The sequence below is a fragment of the Castor canadensis genome, chromosome 12 (genome assembly GCF_047511655.1).
Source record: "Castor canadensis chromosome 12, mCasCan1.hap1v2, whole genome shotgun sequence".
NCBI lineage: Eukaryota > Metazoa > Chordata > Mammalia > Rodentia > Castoridae > Castor > Castor canadensis.
Window position 1 is genome coordinate 21823862 of NC_133397.1, and position 18359 is coordinate 21842220.

The 18359-nt window shown below is 37.1% G+C and overlaps 1 protein-coding gene across 2 annotated transcripts in view; it reads right to left on the reverse strand.

The window, feature by feature from the left end:
- Window positions 1–18359, reverse strand: part of Asxl2 (ASXL transcriptional regulator 2) — a 134573-nt gene that overhangs the window by 25657 nt on the left and 90557 nt on the right. For both annotated transcript variants that reach the window (XM_074049313.1, XM_074049312.1), the window contains exons 5-7: window positions 11227–11342; window positions 6915–7044; window positions 6004–6147 (exon numbers count right to left, since the gene is read on the reverse strand). In XM_074049313.1, coding sequence (XP_073905414.1) covers window positions 6004–6147; window positions 6915–7044; window positions 11227–11342 — 390 coding nt within the window. The remainder of the gene's footprint in view (window positions 1–6003; window positions 6148–6914; window positions 7045–11226; window positions 11343–18359) is intronic.

An 18359-nucleotide genomic window follows, 5' to 3' on the forward strand; every position in this document is an offset into this window, starting at 1 on the left:
GGGCTCAAATGATCCTTTTGTCTCAACCTCCAGAGTAGTTGGATTATTGTCCTGTACCACTGGGCCTGGCTGAAGTAGATAATGATCTTTACCTCATTACAAAGATGAAGAAAGTGAGGTCCAGATACAGAAACTTGCTCAAATGACACTATCAAGTTACAGGGAAGGAACCTGAACCCAGACACTGTGGCTTTGCACAAGTACAAGTATCACACTGACCAAAAACTATTTCTGTTAAAAGTTTATAACAAAAACAAACAAAAACCATACTGACTTAGAAATGAGCAACTTGGAAAAAAAATTCCTGAGACAAAAAAAGTTTAAAAGACTTCTCAAACTGAATCATAATAAACATAGTATCTGAGAGGTAAAGGTAAGGGTTGTCCAAAAAACCTTCTAATCCGTACCAAAAGATATAAAATGAAAGGTAAAGGTCTCTACATGCAAGCCCCAGTCTTCCTACTGAAAGACATTTTAAATTTGAAGAATATACCATGATTAATCTAACTGGACTCCCACTGATGATGTCAGTGGTTACCAGTGCCTACCTGCGGACAGGCTGGAAAGCAACAGCCTGCTTTCCCTCAGAGTAGCTCATGGAATTGGAGGGCTGGGGATCTTGAAAGGTTCTTATTATTTCTGCATTTGTTTTATCTTCATATCTGAATCAAACTTGTTAAAATTTTAACTTTTTTTTTTCTGTACTGGTGTTTGAACTCAGAGTTTCGCACTTGCAAAAGTGCTGTATCACTTGAGTGACACTGTTTGCCCTTTTTTCTCAGGTTATTTTTGAGATAGGTTCCTGATTTTTTCATGGGTCGGCCTGGACTGTGATCCTCCCATTGTGCTTCCCACAGAGCTCAGATGACAGGTCCGTAACACCATGCTCAGCTATTGGTTGAGATGGGGGCTTGTGAACTTTTTGCCTGGGCTTGCCTTGAATAATCTCTATCTCCTGAGTAGCTAAGATTACAGACTTGGGCCACAGGCGCTAATTTTTAAATTCCCTTAAGTAAGACTGAAAAGTCAGAAACTATTCTCTAGTATTGATGAAAATGCTTTTTGAAAATATTTTATGTACTTTGGACAAAGTAACTAGCTAGTTTAAGTCCACAAATTTTGGTAAAGTTGACTTTGTGTCTTTTAGTTTAGGCTTCCTTAATCTATTCTAGTGTACTTAAAATCTGAGTTACATTTGACAGAATCTGGGTTATAAAAACATACTGTCAATGTTACTGAACTTAAACTGTGCCAATGTTAGCTAAAATTATTCCATGTAAATTACTTAATTTAGTTTTATCATTTATGCTTTACACAAAAGTACAACTTTTTCCATGTGTTTTGAAAATATTCCCTGTGGTTCAACTGTAAAAATTTCCATAATCCTCATGTGTATGAAAGATAAATTTTCATTTACTTCAGCCTTTGGGTCAAATTTACACACTTGATGCCTTCTTTTTTTAGGGCTCTTTCTCGTTTTCCATGAAAACTAGAAAAATCTCAGTACATAATTTTTCAATTTTGTTCCTCCACATTTCCATTGTAATTAAATGAAAACACTAAAATTGTGAGTTTAAATGGATTTTTAAGTAGAACATAGGCTCCCTAAGGAAGGAACTTTGTTCTGCTCATTACTATATCTGTAGGGCTCCAAACCTGTATTTGCATATTAGCATCACTTCTACAAGTATAAGTGTTTGTTTAATGAATACTTTATCCTTAGTGGAACTGGCGATCAAACAGTATATTCAGCTTAAATATGGGAGCTACTCCCTTTAAGAAAAATACACTAATTTAAACTCCCACCTAGAATGTAACCAGGATTTTTTTTTTTTTTTAAAAAGCATCTATCTACAAATATCAGCAATTCTAGCCTCACAATTAATAGTTTGGGCTTGGAATATGTAAATGATGTAGAATCAATTTCCCTCACAATGTGCCAGCGTTGCTGAACTTTTTAATTTTGTAGTGCTGAGGAGCACAATCATGGTATCACACGTGCTAAGCATATGCTCTCCTATTGCACTGCCCTCGTCCCTCAATTTATTCATCTTTTATCATTCATGCAGCTGCTGGGATGTCTGCAACCCTAGTCGTCTTCTTTTTGTAACTTGTGACTGAGTAAGTCACACAATGCTTAATCACTTTCACTGATGTAAGAAACTGCACACACTTATGCAGCAGCATGTGGTGTTTCAGTACACACACTGCATACTGTTCAAACCAGGGCAAGTATATTTACCTCCTGGGAAACATCATTTCTTTGTAAAAACATTCAGTGTCCTTTCCTTTAAATTTTTTGAAATACATTGTATATTACCAGTTAGGTACAGTCACCCTACTGTGTAATAGTGCATCAGAACTTAACTCTCTTACCTGACTATAACTTGGTACCCATTAACTAAGTTCTCCCCATCCCCCCCCCCCCTTTCAACCTAGCTTCTGGTAACCTCCATTCTACTTTCAACTACAAAGAGAGCAACACTTTTTGGATTCCATCCGTGAGATCATGTTGGGTTTGTCTTTCTGTGCCTGGTTTATTTCACTTATAGCATGTGTTCCAGTTCCATTCATGCTGTCACAAATGACAGAATTTCATCCCTTTTTTCTTAAAATGTCTAAATAGAGACATCGATCTACCATTTGATCCAGCAATACCACTCTTGGGGATATACCCAAAAGACTGTTACTCCAGAGGCACCTGCACATCCATGTTTATTGCAGCACTATTCACAATAGCCAAGTTATGGAAACAGCCAAGATGCCCCAGCACTGACGAATGGATTAAGAAAATGTGGTATCTATACACAATGGAATTTTATGCAGCCATGAAGAAGAACGAAATGTTATCATTCGCTGGTAAATGGATGGAATTGGAGAACATCATTCTGAGTGAGGTTAGCCTGGCTCAAAAAACCAAAAATCGTATGTTCTCCCTCATATGTGGACATTAGATCAAGGGCAAACACAACAAGGGGATTGGACTATGAGCACATGATAAAAGCGAGAGCACACAAGGGAGGGGTGAGGATAGGTAAGACACCTAAAAAACTAGCTAGCATTTGTTGCCCTTAACGCAGAGAAACTAAAGCAGATACCTTAAAAGCAACTGAGGCCAATAGGAAAAGGGGAACAGGTACTAGAGAAAAGGTGAGATCAAAAAGAATTAACCTAGAAGGTAACACCCACGCACAGGAAATCAATGTGAGTCAATGCCCTGTATAGCTATCCTTATCTCAACCAGCAAAACCCCTTGTTCCTTCCTATTACTGCTTATACTCTCTCTACAACAAAATTAGAAATAAGGGCAAAATAGTTTCTGCTGGGTATTGGGGGGGGGGGAGAGGGAGGGGGCGGAGTGGGTGGTAAGGGAGGGGGCGGGGGCAGGGGGGAGAAATGAACCAAGCCTTGTATGCACATATGAATAATAAAAGAAAAATGAAAATAAAATAAAATGTCTAAATAGTTCAATGTGTGTAAATACCACATTTTCTTTACCTGTTCATTAGTCAATTGTCACTTGGGTTCATTCCATATCTTGGCTACAGTGAACAGTGCTATAATAAACAAGTACAATCCCAGTTTTTTAATCTTTTTATGTTAAGCATACTTATTTTATTTCTGGAGGCTCCTTATCCTGGATGTTTTAAAGTTTCAAAACAATGTATCCTGGCAAAGCCTTTATTTACTTATATTTTGACATCTTTCATGTCTGGAATTTTCTGGAATCCTGTGGCTTTAATTCTAAGATTTCTTATATGGCTTTTCCTAGCATTTACTTCCTTTTCAACTTCTTTTCTTCGTTTCTGATAGTCTTACTATACTGGTAGGTAGCAGTATGCCAATTTTCTTAACTTTTCTCTTCTACTCTCTTCATCTACTGGACATATTTTCTAGATTTCTTTTCTGCTACTGTATAATTCATTATCTTTGAACTCATTATTTTGTTATTTTAAAAATAATATCCTGGTGTGGGGATTAGTTCATTGGTGTAGTGCTTACCTATCATGTACAAGGCTCTGGGTTTGAGCCCTAGTACTGCAAACAACAACAAAAATAGCATTCTGAGCTGGGTATTGTGGAACATGCCTGTAATCTAGTGCTTGAGAAGCTGAGAGATCTTGAGTTTAAGGCCAACCTGGGCTACTAAGTATGATCTTCTCTCAAAAAACTAACAAGCAAGCAAGCAAATAAACAAAAAGACCCAAAACAACAGCAAAAGGATTCTGTTATTTCATGGATATGATTTCTTCTATTTCTTTGCCTTTTCTTTGGTGGGAATGGGGTTTGAATGCAGGGCTTTGTGAATGCACAGGAGGCACACTACCGTTTGAGCCATACCTCTATCTGTCTATGGTTATTTTTAGAGATGGGAGTCTTGCAAACTATTTGCCCTGGCTGGCCTACAACCTTGATCCTCCAGATCTCAGTCTTCCAAGTAGCTGGGATTACAGGCAAAAGCCATTGGCACCAGGCTCTTTTATTTCTCTATATGGCATTAGTTACTGTCTTTAAATTTTCCCCTTCCTGAAGTCTGTTTCACCTGATTCTTCCTCTCATGATGAAGGTTTTCTTCAAAGGTGATTCTTAGTAATCAGAAGGAAAAAAGCAGTACTAAAAAGCTGAGTGGAAATTTTGTATGCATGGGTAGGTCTTCTAGACTGTGGGCCTCAAAGAAGTGTTCAAAATTATATATTTAGTTCATAACTTGTAAATTTGATTGCAGATTTTGTTCCCTGAAATTATCCAATTTCTTTATACACCAATCTACCAATCTCATACTGGAGCATGCTGGGAGGAGGAAGAATACAGTGGTGGTAGGAACTCCTGGTAAGCCAGCCAGAAGCAGCACTTTTGAGAACTGAAATTTTACTCAATGTACCCGATCTCAGTGCAGTGCCTCATGATCTGCGCTAGGCTATGTGTGGTATCCCCAAAGTTGGAGTCTCTTTCATCCAATTTCACCTCAAAATAAACATATCTTCTGCTAGGGTGAAAATGCTTCTTCTTAACTTTCAAACAAGGTTCTTCCTGTGCAGTGCCATGGGCGTGCTAAGCAAGCCCTCTAGCACTGAGTGCCCTTCCCTGCATGGTTCTTCTTGTCAACTCTGTGGCTCGCCTTTCTCCTGGAAATACATCACCTCTCCAGCCTGTGACCCTTTCTGGTGTGCTGTAGCTATAGCTGGCTTGCTTATTAATGACAACTGCTTTTCAGTTCCATCCAGTTTTCACCTTTGAAAGTTTGTTGGCACTTGCCCATCTGTTGTCTCCTTGCTTTCTGCACCTGTGTGGATTTAATCTTTTGTTTTTCCACATTCTCATTTTAGTGGAATTTCCAAAGGAGTGGCAGCAAAAAGGCAGTTTGCTGTATTTAATCATAAGCTCTTCTATCTGTCTATAGAAGACAAATAAGGAAGGAAAAGTAATCTACTGATAGAAAGATAAATAAACCACAAAAAGACTGATAACAGTTCTTTCTCTGAAATAAAGTTTGATAAGGAGAGGACAGGAAGAACATAAAGATTGCTAAGAACTCAAAGGTGAAGAGGAAAAGGACATATTAAATCAATTCTGCCCATGTTTAATTTCATTTCTTGAAAGTGATTACACCAGAGCCAGGTGTGGTGGTTCACACCTGTAATCCAGCTTTCAGGAGGCTGAGACAGGAGGATTATGATTCTGAGGCCAGCCTGGACAAAGCAAGACCCTGTCTCAAAAACAACAACAGCAACAAACAATAAAAAAAACCCAAAATAATTATGTCAGGGTGGAATATAGCTCAGAGGTGGAGCACTTCCCTAAACATGCTCAAAATCCTTAGTTCAATCTCCAGTATGATGAAGAGAAGCAAAAAAAAAATCCCCAAAAGTAACTGAGTCAACAAAAATTACATCCAATATTTGCTTAAATTATGCACATAACCCACACCACAGGTGATGAATTTCAAGCACATAACTAACAAATCATGGCAATAAAAATGGAAATCTTTGTAAACTAACTTACTTGTGTGGAGCCTGTCAGACCTCTGGAAAGACTTCTTCCCAAAGCCTAGCAATGGACTTTCCACTTTCACTGAGGAAGAAAAGCTGGAGTTTGAGTTCTGGGGACTGTTTGACTGTCCATCAGATTGCTTTCCTTCCCATATTGCTAGGGGAAAAAATATGTAAAGATTGGTGTTACTAAGGATATAGACAAATATCAATTAATCAAACAACCACTCAATGTTAATTAAATGGAGTTATATATGAGGAAATATGGCCCTGCTAATGTGCTCTGATTCTGAAAACTAGAGCAAAAAAGTAAAATAAAATCCCTTCCTTCTTCCCATATTATATTATTTATTTCTGGTGACAAATCTCCTTTCTAACAAAAATGTCAAGTTCTGCAAGACTCAGAACTTTGATCTATGATAGGCCCACAGAATCAGCTTACGGCATCAAATGAATTATATATAGTATACAAAGATGGTAGAGAAACAAAAAACTCCAAAGGCCTTTATAGACAAGTCTACTGGAAAGTGCAAGCTACTATGTGTTCTTAGGAAATCTTACTTTTAAAGGAAAGAACTGGTAAAGTTTTCACTTTGACCCTCTTAGAAATCTAAAATTTAAAAGGGTAATGTAATAATTAGGGGCTACCAAATGTTATTAACTTACACATACTGCCAAGTTAGTCATCAACTTCCTTGTTATATGCAAATCTCACTGATGCACTTTTTAAATAAATGCATTATTATTTTCACATAAAAGTTTTCCCATTAATCTGAAAAGGATTTACATTGATGATCTGGCAGTACAATAAGTGTAGAAATAAATAAAGCAGTTTAAAATAATGATGCAGTATACACATTTATAAAAACAATGCAAAACTGGAAAAAGGAAATTTCAATTAAAAAAAATGCTCTAACTGCCTACCAGGTTTGGCAGGTACAGAGTCACTGGCTGCTTTGACAGTCTTGAGAGAGAGGTGCTGGCTGGAGGAGATGGACATGCTTGGCCTGCACTGCTGCTGCTGCTGCTTCTTCTGCTGTTGCTGCTTTAGAGCCTATAACAAGAAAACTGACTGTAAAAAACAAAGCAGTTTTTGATAATTACAAAAAGTAAATGACTTTTTTTTAAGAGATGAGAAGTATGCTGATCATTGCATTTGAATTCTATCAAAGTAAACTAAAACCTAAATTAAACCAACTAAATACAGGCCTAACTGATCCTAAGAGTTTGGATTACTTTTTGGGGTGTGATTAGGGATTATTTCTTTATATATAAATATGAAGAAAAGTCACTGACATATTTTACAAATTAAAACCACCAGTAAGTCAATGATTTTGCAATCTTATAATTAGAGAATTGCACATTTTCTATCATTTCCTATGATAGAGTTCTAAAACCTATTCCAAGAACAGCCCTATTCTGCATCAACCCAATGTAATAATGCAAATATTTAGATTACTTATACTTCAGAGGTGGTACATTTAAATAACTAGATGAATTATCGTGGGTAAGAGCAATCAATTTGACCCAATGATTAAATCTCAGCAATTTACAACAATGCAATAAACAGAGTGGAAGGAATATCAGACAATGCTGATTCTAGAATAGTGATTCTTTCTGGCTAATTCAAATCATTTTCATGTCTATGAGGTTCTTAATTCACAGGGTACATTTGGAAATTCAACTTAGAATTTTTTTTAGAAAGACCAAGAAATTCTCAAACTTTCATCATTAAGGCAATTTTCTTACTCGGAGGGACAGAGGGAGGGAGAGGGAGAGGGAGAGAGAGAGAGAGAGAGACAGACAGACAGACAGACAGACAGACAGAGACTGATAGCAAGATAATTTGATTTCTGGAAAAACCTGGAAATTTACGATTTTGTGAGGTTTCCTCAGTACCACCATGCAGAAAAGTGTGGAACTGGCTACTTCTAGTTTTGGATTCCTTCTTCCCAATCCATAGTTCCCCTCCATAACATTCATACATACCCCTGTCTTTGCTATAGGCACAATGGCAACAACATTACGTCCATGCTGAGAGCTGATGATGATATAAGGTAACTAAGACCTGGATGCAGCTTACAAAACTGATTCACTTACAATACTTAGAACAGCTGAGGCAAAAGCACAATGTATAAAAATGACAACTGATAATGGCTTACTCTCTCATTCTTTGCAACCAGGCCGAACATCTCTTGTTACATATTCCAGGTTAATGCAAAACTTAACAGAACCAGTGATCCCATTATTTCTGCTGTGATCATAATTGAGACTATGATATAAGCAGAATAATTTATATTCCATTATTCAAGAAATACACACAATTCTTGCCCCCTCAGTGACTTACAAGCCCTGTTGCTTATATTATTTTAAAATTAATAAAAAATAAGAACCTCCTCATTTGTGTTAAAGGATAATCACATAATTTTTCTTACGTAATACTATGTAAAACATACCCTGGGGGCAAAGGTTTAGTTTACATACCATACTGATATTCCCTAAAGAAAATAAAATGTTTGATTCTTAGGATTAAGGAGTATATTATAACATGTGTAATATGTGTCATAAACTAGTCAACAAGGTTTAAGAAAATACTTGCCTTTTCCTGGGGAACACCAAAGAATTTACAAAAATACAAGAGCTAAGAGATACTTACGCAGGTAATAATCAATCTTACCAAACTTATGGATAACTTAAGCCACAAGTGAAAGCATTAAGTGAACATTAAGCACTACAATGAATGTTTCTCCCAATGAGAAACAGTGGTAACTGCGGAGGTGTCCAGTGAGATAGATTCAATTTCCAGTGTTAAACTGATTCCTAGACATTCAACTTTCTATCTAAGTTGGAGAAAGAATGGGAGTTACATGTTTCTATGAAAATCAGTAAAACACAGCATTTTGAGCTAAAATTAATGTTTCTCCTGATGAAAAACAGTGATTGTTGGGGAGGATTTCAGTGAAATACACACTTACTTCCCAGAGTTAAATTTGTTCACAGACATTCAACATTCTATCTAAGTTTGTTAAAGAATGGGAGATACACATAAGTGCCTTCACTTGTAGCTTAAACACTTTAAAACCTAAGTAATTAAAACATATTAGTTTTATTGTATACACAGATTAAAAATGCATTTGGGGGGGCAATGGGGTTTGAACTCAGGGCCTCATACTTGCCAGGGAGGTACTCTATCACTTGAGTCATGCCCCCACCCCTTTTGCTTCAGTTTTTGTTTCCCCTCTCCCAAATAGGGTGTTGTATTCATGTCCATGCCACTTGAACTGCAATCTTCCTATTTCTGTTTCCCCTATAGCTGAGATGACGGTGTATGTTACCATGCCCAGCTTATGGAATGAGGTCTTGCTAACATTTTGATTGGACTGGCTTCGAACCATGATCCTGATCTCTGCCTTGAGCAGCTTCCAGTAGCTAGGATTACAAGCATGAGCCACCATGCCCAGTCTTACAAATGTATTCTTTGCATTTAATTCAAATTCAAAACTAAATTCTTGTTTGACCATCACTGTTAGCTCTGGTGTACAATCCTCAAAGGGCACCGCAGTCATCAATTTATTTTTCCTTGTTCAAATCCTTAATTATGGGGAATGTGCATTTAAAATTTAAGATATTGTAAAATTCCTTTCCAAAATGGCTGTGGTAACTTATATTCCACCAGCAAGTGAGTGACCATTTTCCCATGTACTTGGCAATGATTGATATAACCAAATTCCTAAATTTAGACCTAATTACTAGTGAGTTTATATTTATTGTCATTTGTATTTCAAAAAAAATTCCAAAGCCAGTTTTCGGAAAACCAAACAACCTACTTACAAGTAGTACTGGGGAAAAAAGAAAATACATTATGAAGGGACAACACTGAGGAACAAAAGGGCACTCTGAGCTGGATGTCTGAGATCAGGAGGATCGAGGTTCCAGGTCAACCTGGGGAAAAAAGTTTGTGAGACCTCATCTCAATGGAAAAAAAGATGGGCTTGGTGGATGCCTATCATCCCAGCAACAGAGGGAAACTTAAAATGGGGAAGATCACAGTCTAGGCCAGCCTGGGCAAAAGAAGTGCTGTATATGTCCAAACTAATAGTCAGAGCAAATAGGGCTGGTGTTTTAGTGCCTCAAGGGGTAAAGCACTGCCAAGCAAACAAGAGGCCCCAAGTTCAAATCCCAGTACTACACAAAAATAAAAGAAAAAAACCCTCCCCAATATGTACAACTTTATACCAGCATTTGAAAAAAGTAGGTAAAATGGACCATTTCAAAAGAAAAATAAATTTCTAAAACTGGCTCAAAATACAAAAAATCAAGAGACTAATAATAACAAATAATACTGTAATGCTAGAAAAATGATTTTAAGATGTTACTCGTTGAACTTAAGATATTTCTATAATTTTATTCAAAAATTTAGAAAAAGATACAGAGCAATATAGTTTATTTTATGATGCTAGAGCAATCCTGATTTCAAACTGCACTAGGATAATATAAGAAAACTACAAAGTTCATATTAAAAATCTTAACAACAAAATCCATCTTTAAAAATATTTAATGAACAGGTACCGTGTAGAGTTTATTCTACACAGTTAACGACAGTGTAATATTAGAGTATCTAGCTGTCTCATTACATTTATTAGGTTAAAAGAGAAAAATCTACTTGTTCATCTCAATAAATTCTAAAGAAAACAAACCTGAGGGTTGGTGATGTGGCTCAGTGGTTGAAGTGCCTGCCTAGTATACATAAGGCCCTAGGTTCGATCCCCAGCACCGCAAAAAAAAAAAAAAAAAACCTGAAAAATTCAACATCTATTCATGACTTTAAAAACACATTCATAAAGGTAACTTCTTAGCAAACTGGGAAAAAATAGGAACTCCAAAAACGTGATCTAGAGCATCTACCAAAAACCTGTAATGGGCACTCTACACAAGGTACATAAGTTACTAACAAATTGGGATGCTGCATGAAGAATTTCCCCTCAAAAGAGCCCAATGTAAAAGCTTCCAAGAAGTTTTCCGTAACTGCTAGAATGCGTTTGTGTGTAGGGGGGATGGGGGGATATGAGGGGAAGGAAGACAGGGTATTGTCATATTGTCTAGGCTCAAATTCTGAATCCTACAGTTTTAGCTCCCAAGTAGCTGAGATTACCAGTATGTGCCACTACTTAGCTCTTGTAATGTATTTTTAATTTGGGAGATTATCCTGCTGATAAACACAGACTGCAATACTTACCTGTTTTAGTGCCTTCTTGCTGTGCTTCTGTGATGGAGAAATGACTTTACTTGCTGGGATGGTGGGTGATGGGCAGACTGACTGTGGGGAGGATGGTTGTGACAGTCTAGATGATACTGTAGGCAAAAGTGACAAAGAAAAATTATGTTATCAGACTTGACATCAAGCACCATTCCTTCCCCAGATAATATGCTGCTATCTCTTTAAGAACTGTGACTAGCCAGGTGCCAGAGGCTCATGCCTGTAATCCTAGTTATTCAGGAGGTAGAGATTGGAGGATCATGGTTCAAAGCCAGCCATGGCAAACAGTCTGTGAGAGCCTATCTTGAAAATACACAAAACACACACAGACATACACACACACAGAGCTAGGAGCGTGGCTCAAGTTGCAGAACACCTGCCTAGCAAGCATGAGGCCCTGAGTTCAAACCCCAGTACCACCATGAAAAAAGCAGTGAATTGAAGTTTAAAATTGAAGGCAGTAAGGCCATTCCACCACAAAATTCCTTCATCTCTTCACTCAACAGTTTTAGGCTTATTAGGGTAAGGAGGGCATTTGAAGATTTCTCAAATGGAAGATGGTGTGCACAGGACAGAACTATTTTCTACTTCACTAGCTATGTAGCACTGTCAGAGAGCTTGCAAAATCAGAGTCCTACATGAACAAGAAAGGTTCTTCCTTCAACAGCCTATAACTTTTATAACAAATAACAAGCAGATCTTTACATTCTATACAATTTGCATGTGAATACTATTTATGATAACGTGGAACATAGAAAATGATGATTCAGACTCTTTATGTGGGGGAGAGACAGAGAGAGAAAAATTACAATCATCACTAGTGATGAGAACTGAAGAGTGCATGTTGACTTCCTTTCATGGTAGCAAACAGAAAAAGGCATTAATAGCAAAATGGCACCCATGGTCAGACAAAGAAGCTTCAACATATCATGTAAAGTATTTATTGACAGACAGCTACCTGACATGAAAATGGAGTACAGTTCATTAGAATATGCAAATTAGAATATGAAAATTTTGCTAATGTCTGAAAAAATATAGAACAGATAACAGTAGACAATATTAAGACAATTTAGTTCTGTATCCCAACATTTAGGAAAACGTTTATATATGGGAAACAACTGACATACTACAAGTTTTATGCTAAAACAGTAACAAAAGAACAACTATTTCATGGTATCATACAAAATGGAGTTGGATTCCAATTCTGGAGATGATTGAGCAGCAAAAAGAAACCTTATACTCAGTATACTTTGATGTTCAACAATTAAAAAAAATTATATGTAACAGTTTGGGGCTGGAAGCATGGCTCAAGTGGTAGAGCACGTACCTAGCAAGCACAATAAACTGAGTTCAAACCCCAGTGCTGCTAAAACAACAACAAAAAGACTCTATCTGAAAAAACAAGCTAAAAACAAAAGGACTGAGGGTATGGCTCAAGTGGCAGATTGTTTGCCTTGTAAGTGAGGCCCTCAGTTCAATTCCTAGTACTGGGGGGAGGAGGGAGAGGAGAGAAAAAAACCCAAAACTTCTTTTAGAAAGATTAATTAAATTCAGGCTTAGATACTATGACTTGACAGTCCAGGTTGTCGTTTCACTTCTCTGACTTTGTATTTCTATCCTGTTTCTTCTCCTGATAATCCTGGTTCCTAGTAACATTACTACAACTTTCTGCATGCAGTATTGAACCTAAGGCTTCACATGGGCTAGACAAAGACTCGACCACTGAGCTATCTCCTGAGCCCACATTACTGTAATTAATTTTCTATTATAGATCTGGTTTCAAAGAAATCAAACCAATGTAATTAATAAAAATAAGACTACTGAATGCAGTTTGTTTCTTTGTGTCTTACCTCCCACACTTAAGATTTATCCCCACAGTAACTTACCTATGTCATTATGTAATACATCTGACATAGATTTCACTTTTATATTTTTAGAAAGTACATTTAAAAAACTATTACATAAGGCCATCAAACAAATTACTTTCATGTAAGTCTAAGCCTTCTTTTCTATCTACACTCCCACCCTTTTTTTCTCTACAGGAAATAATTTTATTAGTTTTTTTGCTGCTGTTTATCCTCTTATTGCTCTTATATTTGTACTTTTGGTTTTGTTGGATGAAAATATTGTATATGTGTATATTCAATCATTTCTTTAAACAAAACATCAAATACTATTAACTGTCCAGTACTTTTGACTATCCTGGAGACAGCCATGAGTAGAATACAGAGATCTTCTGTACCTCTTACAATAGCTGCAGAGAACTACATTGTGCACAAAGATGCACTGTCATTTCTTCCTCCATGCTTTGCTGCTTCTTTTCTGTTCTTCTGCTTTTATTACGTGACTAGAATATTATTACTAACCAAGATCTATAAGAAGTATAAGTTATTTGGCCAAAGCTCAAACCTACTGAACTAAAAACTCAAAGGGAGCCCATGAATCTGCATTGTGGCTCTCCATGTGATTCTGATACCTTTATTTCATTTTGTAGTGCTTTTTGTCTGTTTATTTTTTCTTGTTCTCCCCTTATGGTGCTGAGGATAGAACCCAGAGCCTTGCACAAGCTAGACAAGCACTCCACTACTACATTCTCAGTCCCATTTTGTACTTTTTGACGTTGTTTTTTTTTTCTTCTTCTTCTTCCTTTTGTGCGACTGGGTTTCAACTCAGGGCTTCATGTTTGCAAAGCAGGTGCTCTAACGCTTGAGCCAACACCTCCAGTTCATTTTGTTCTGGTTATTTGGAGATGAAGGGTCTCATGAACTATTTCCCTGGGCTGGCCTTCAACTGTGATCCTCTCAATTTTATCCTCCCAAGTAGCTAGGATTACAGGTATGAGACACCGGTGCCCAGCAACACTGTATTTTTAAGACTGATTCTTAGTGGTGGGTTTGACAGGCCAAAATATAAATGCAAATGCCTCCAAAAGCAAAGGTGAAAGAAGTTTCACTATTTTCAGGTTTCAAAAGAAATTCACCCATATTTTCTTTTCTTTTTTGAAGGACTGCAGCTTGAACTCAAGGTGCTCACCTCAAGCCACTCCCCTAGTCCTATTTTTTTTATGATGGGATTTTTCGATAGGATCTTGCAAACTATTTGCCTGGGCTGGCTTTGAACCACCATTCTCCTGACCTCTGCCTCCTGAGTAGCTAGGATTATAGGTATGAGCCACTGGCACCCATATTTTCTTTAAGTACTTAGTTTCATTTGTTACTTTTCTAATTTATTTCAAATTTATCCTGGAGTATAGTGTAAGAAATAAATCCACTTCCATCTTTTTGGCCAGTCAATTACTTCAATACCTTTGCACCTATCTTACAAAGGTAATGTTCAGATTCTTTTGGCTGTTGGGTTACTGCAAATGGTTTTATGGTGGCTACTGGGCTATATATTAAGCTTATCTACATTTTCCTACTTACTAAATTCCCTTGCAATATACCTGCCTCAGCCTCCCAAGTGCTGGGAGTATAGGCATCTGCCACCACACCTGGCTAAGTTCAGGTTTTGTGCATATATATATTTTTTTTTTAAGAAAATTATCCCATGGTTACAGGTGGGCATGGTGGTTCATACCTGTAATCCCAGCTACTTGAGAGGTGGAGATCAGGAGGATCAGAGTTCAAGGCTATCTTGAAAAAGGTAGTAAGAACCATCTCAACCAATTAAATTGAGCATGGTGGAGTGTGCCTGTGGTCACAGTTATGTGGTAGGTGTGGGGGGAAGAACGTGGTCCTCTGTTGGTCTGAGGCAAAAACAAAATGCTCTATCCAAAAAAATAATTTAAAAAGTCCCAGCCTATGGAAGGTAGAGGCAAAAGAGTTTGAGGTCAGCTTGGGTTACATAGCCAAGTTCTGTGCCAGCCTGGGAAAGAGAACTCTGTCTCAAGGGAAAGAATAAAATTAAAAGCTGAAAGGATTGGAGCATGACTCAGGTGGTGGAGCGCCTGCTGAAGGATTGGAGCATGACTCAGGTGGTGGAGCGCCTGCCTAGCAAGCATGAGGCCAAGATCCAATTCCAACACCCACCTAGGCCACACCCCTAAAAATAAAACCACACACACACAAAAGGGAGATTATCCCATTGTTTAAATACTTAAAGCTCTGTGAAAAAGTATGATTTTCAAATTTTCCTGTTTTGATATTTATTTCAGCAGAATTTGTATACATACTATGCTTTTGCCCTTTAAAAAAATAAAGTCAGTTATAAGTTTATATACTTTTATTGATTCATTTTAAAACCAATATTTACTTTTTCTAATTTAGTAGTTTCCACTGAATTTTTATTATAAATTCTTTTCTCAGTGTTCTAAGCTCTATTAGTTTACTATGTTATTCAATTTCTTTTGCCTTTTTTATGTTTTTGTCTTGTTTTGTTTTTGGTAGAACCACGGTCTGAACTCAGGGCTTTGAGCTTGCAAATCAGGCACTTTACCACATGAGCCACACCTCCAGCCCTCTTCTGCCTTTTTTAGTTATACACTAATATACTCAGAGGTACTCAGTGCTTTAAATTGTTTGACTAACTTTGGTTGTAGCTCAACAATTCTCGTACTTTTAATGTATTCTAGAATTATGTTTTTTAATCATTTTTGGATCAAGAGAAATTTAGTAACATGTTTAAATTTTCCCAGGTGAGTCTTTTTGTCCTAGGATGTTATTTTAGTAGTCTTCCATATACCTATTCCTGGAAGTTTGATATTCTTGTGGTCCAAACTAAAATCAATTTTTGCAAATGTTCTATTTGCACTTGAAAAGGTTTGTTCTCTATTACAAAGAGCTAGGTATGTCAATAAAGCTACTTTACTATTTTTCAGATGTTCTATATCTTTTTTGTTTTGTTTTGATGTGCTGTCTTAAACTGAGAGGGGAATATAAAAATTCTTAGTATTAGGGCTGGGGATGTAGCTCAGTGGTAGAGCACTTGCTTAGCATATGTGAGACTACAGGTTCAATCACCAGCACCCCAAAGAAAAAAAACTATTTTTTTTTTTTGCTTGTTTTATTAGACAAGGTATGGTTTCATAGCCCAGGCTGACCTCAAACATTTGATCCTCTTGCCTCCAGCTCTCAAGTGTTGGATTATAGGCTTGTGCCACCAAGTTTCATCTTGATTATGTTAATACCTTTGTGCTGAGGACTGTGAAACTTTTGTTCCATTCCTAGTTACTATTGCCTATTATATGCTTACCCTCCTAATTTTTATTTATTTATATTTTGGGTGGTGCTTAGGAACAAACTCAGGTTTTTCACTGAGCTATATCCACAGCCCTACTTTATTTTAAAATTATTACTATTATTATTATTATTATTTTTGGTGGTATTGGGGTTTGAACCCAGGGCCTTGCACTTGCTAAGCAGGCACTCTTACTGGTTGAGCCACTCCACCTGTTCCTGCATGGGTTATTTCTGAGAAAGGGTCTCACTGTCTCAGCTCGGGCTGACCTAGACCGTGATCCTCCTTACTGTGTTTCCCTGTGTAGCTGGGGATGACAGGTGTACATCCAGCCATTGGTTGAGATGGAAATCTCCCAAAGTTTTTGCCCAATCTCCACCTCCTGTATAGCTAGGAAAACAGGCATGAGTGACCATGCCCAGAACCCTCCTCTTATTTTTAACCAAATCTTTTTTTATATAGGTTTTTGCTAGAAAAAAAGTTTGTTAATTCCTGTACTAAAGTGTTGGAAGCAACTTAACTTTCCAAAGATTCAGGGAAAAAATTCTATATACTTACAAGTAAGTTTCTTCATGTCTCCAAAGTGAAACTCAATGTTAAAGTTATGATCATCTTCAGAAAAATAGCGTTTATGACTCATAGTAGCTAGGAGGTAGTGTAAAAATTGTATCATAGTAAGCAAGACAATACACCTGGATTGCAGTAAGTGCTCCTTATTCGTGGACTTACTACATGCAGTTTTGACCAAGCACAGTCAAAATAATTGAGCAAATGAATGAATAATCAAAAAAATGTCAAAAACAAAAATTTTAAATTCCTGCATGCACATTACTATACCTCAGTTGATGCAAAGAAGTTCTCAATCAGTCCCATATTATCCTCAGTTTTTTTTAAATCATTGTGTGATCTGTTGTTTCCCTGCCCTTAACTTTTGAAAATATGCCTCCTAAAAAGCAAATAGTGTCCAAAAAGCAAGGTGAAAATGTGCTTAACTTAAGCACATTTTAGATTTGTTGAAAGGTAATTATGTCTTTAGCGAAGTTAGGGAAAATGAATCAAGCATCTGCATGTGGTTCACTACCAAACTCTATGCTTCCTGAGCTCTTGGGGATTTTCATTAGAAGTGGTCTCCGCGGAACCACATACCATGGATACTAAGGACCTCCTATATTCTTATCCAACCTCTGTGACCAGCTTTGTATCTTGAACAAGTCTCTTCAGTCCCCAAAGGCCTTAGATCTCCAGGTGTTGTATGGCAGCTCAGCCAAATGATGGCTGATGATTAAAGTTTCTTTTACAAAAGTTCCAAATATTTATCAGGTCCTCCAACTAGCCACTATTCCACTAAAGCAGAATTTTGGAAAATCTTTTGCCTCAAATACAAAAAGAAAAAAAAAAAGTTTGAAGTTTTAGAGCAGGTTTTGAATCTATCTCAATTTCCTTACACATGGAGATAGAACAACTACAATAACAAAAGACAATATCTTCAATGAAATGAAGTGACAAGGTGTTTCCCAAAGCCTCAGGACAAAAAGCAGATGGTACCAAATCTTGTGTACATAAGCCTTCTTGTCCTTCTACTTTGACTGCTATTCTCACTTAAGTATGATTAAAATATGAACAAAAAGATACTAGTAAAATGATTAATGAACTAGAAAATGTTAAAAAAGATTTCACAAGAAAAATGCTTATTTGTATAATGATGAATGGAACTTTACTTCATATATTGAAAGGTCTCCTAGGGCTGTTGTTAAAAAGTACCATAAACTGGGTAGCTTAAAACAACAGACATTCATTCTCTCATAGTTCGGGAGGCTGGAGGTCTAGAATCTGAGTTAGCAGAGCTGATTCCTTCTTTTTGCTCCTAGCTTGTGGCCATCCTCAGTTTCTTGGCTTGTAGGTACATCACTCCATCCTCTGGTTCCATCTTCACAAGG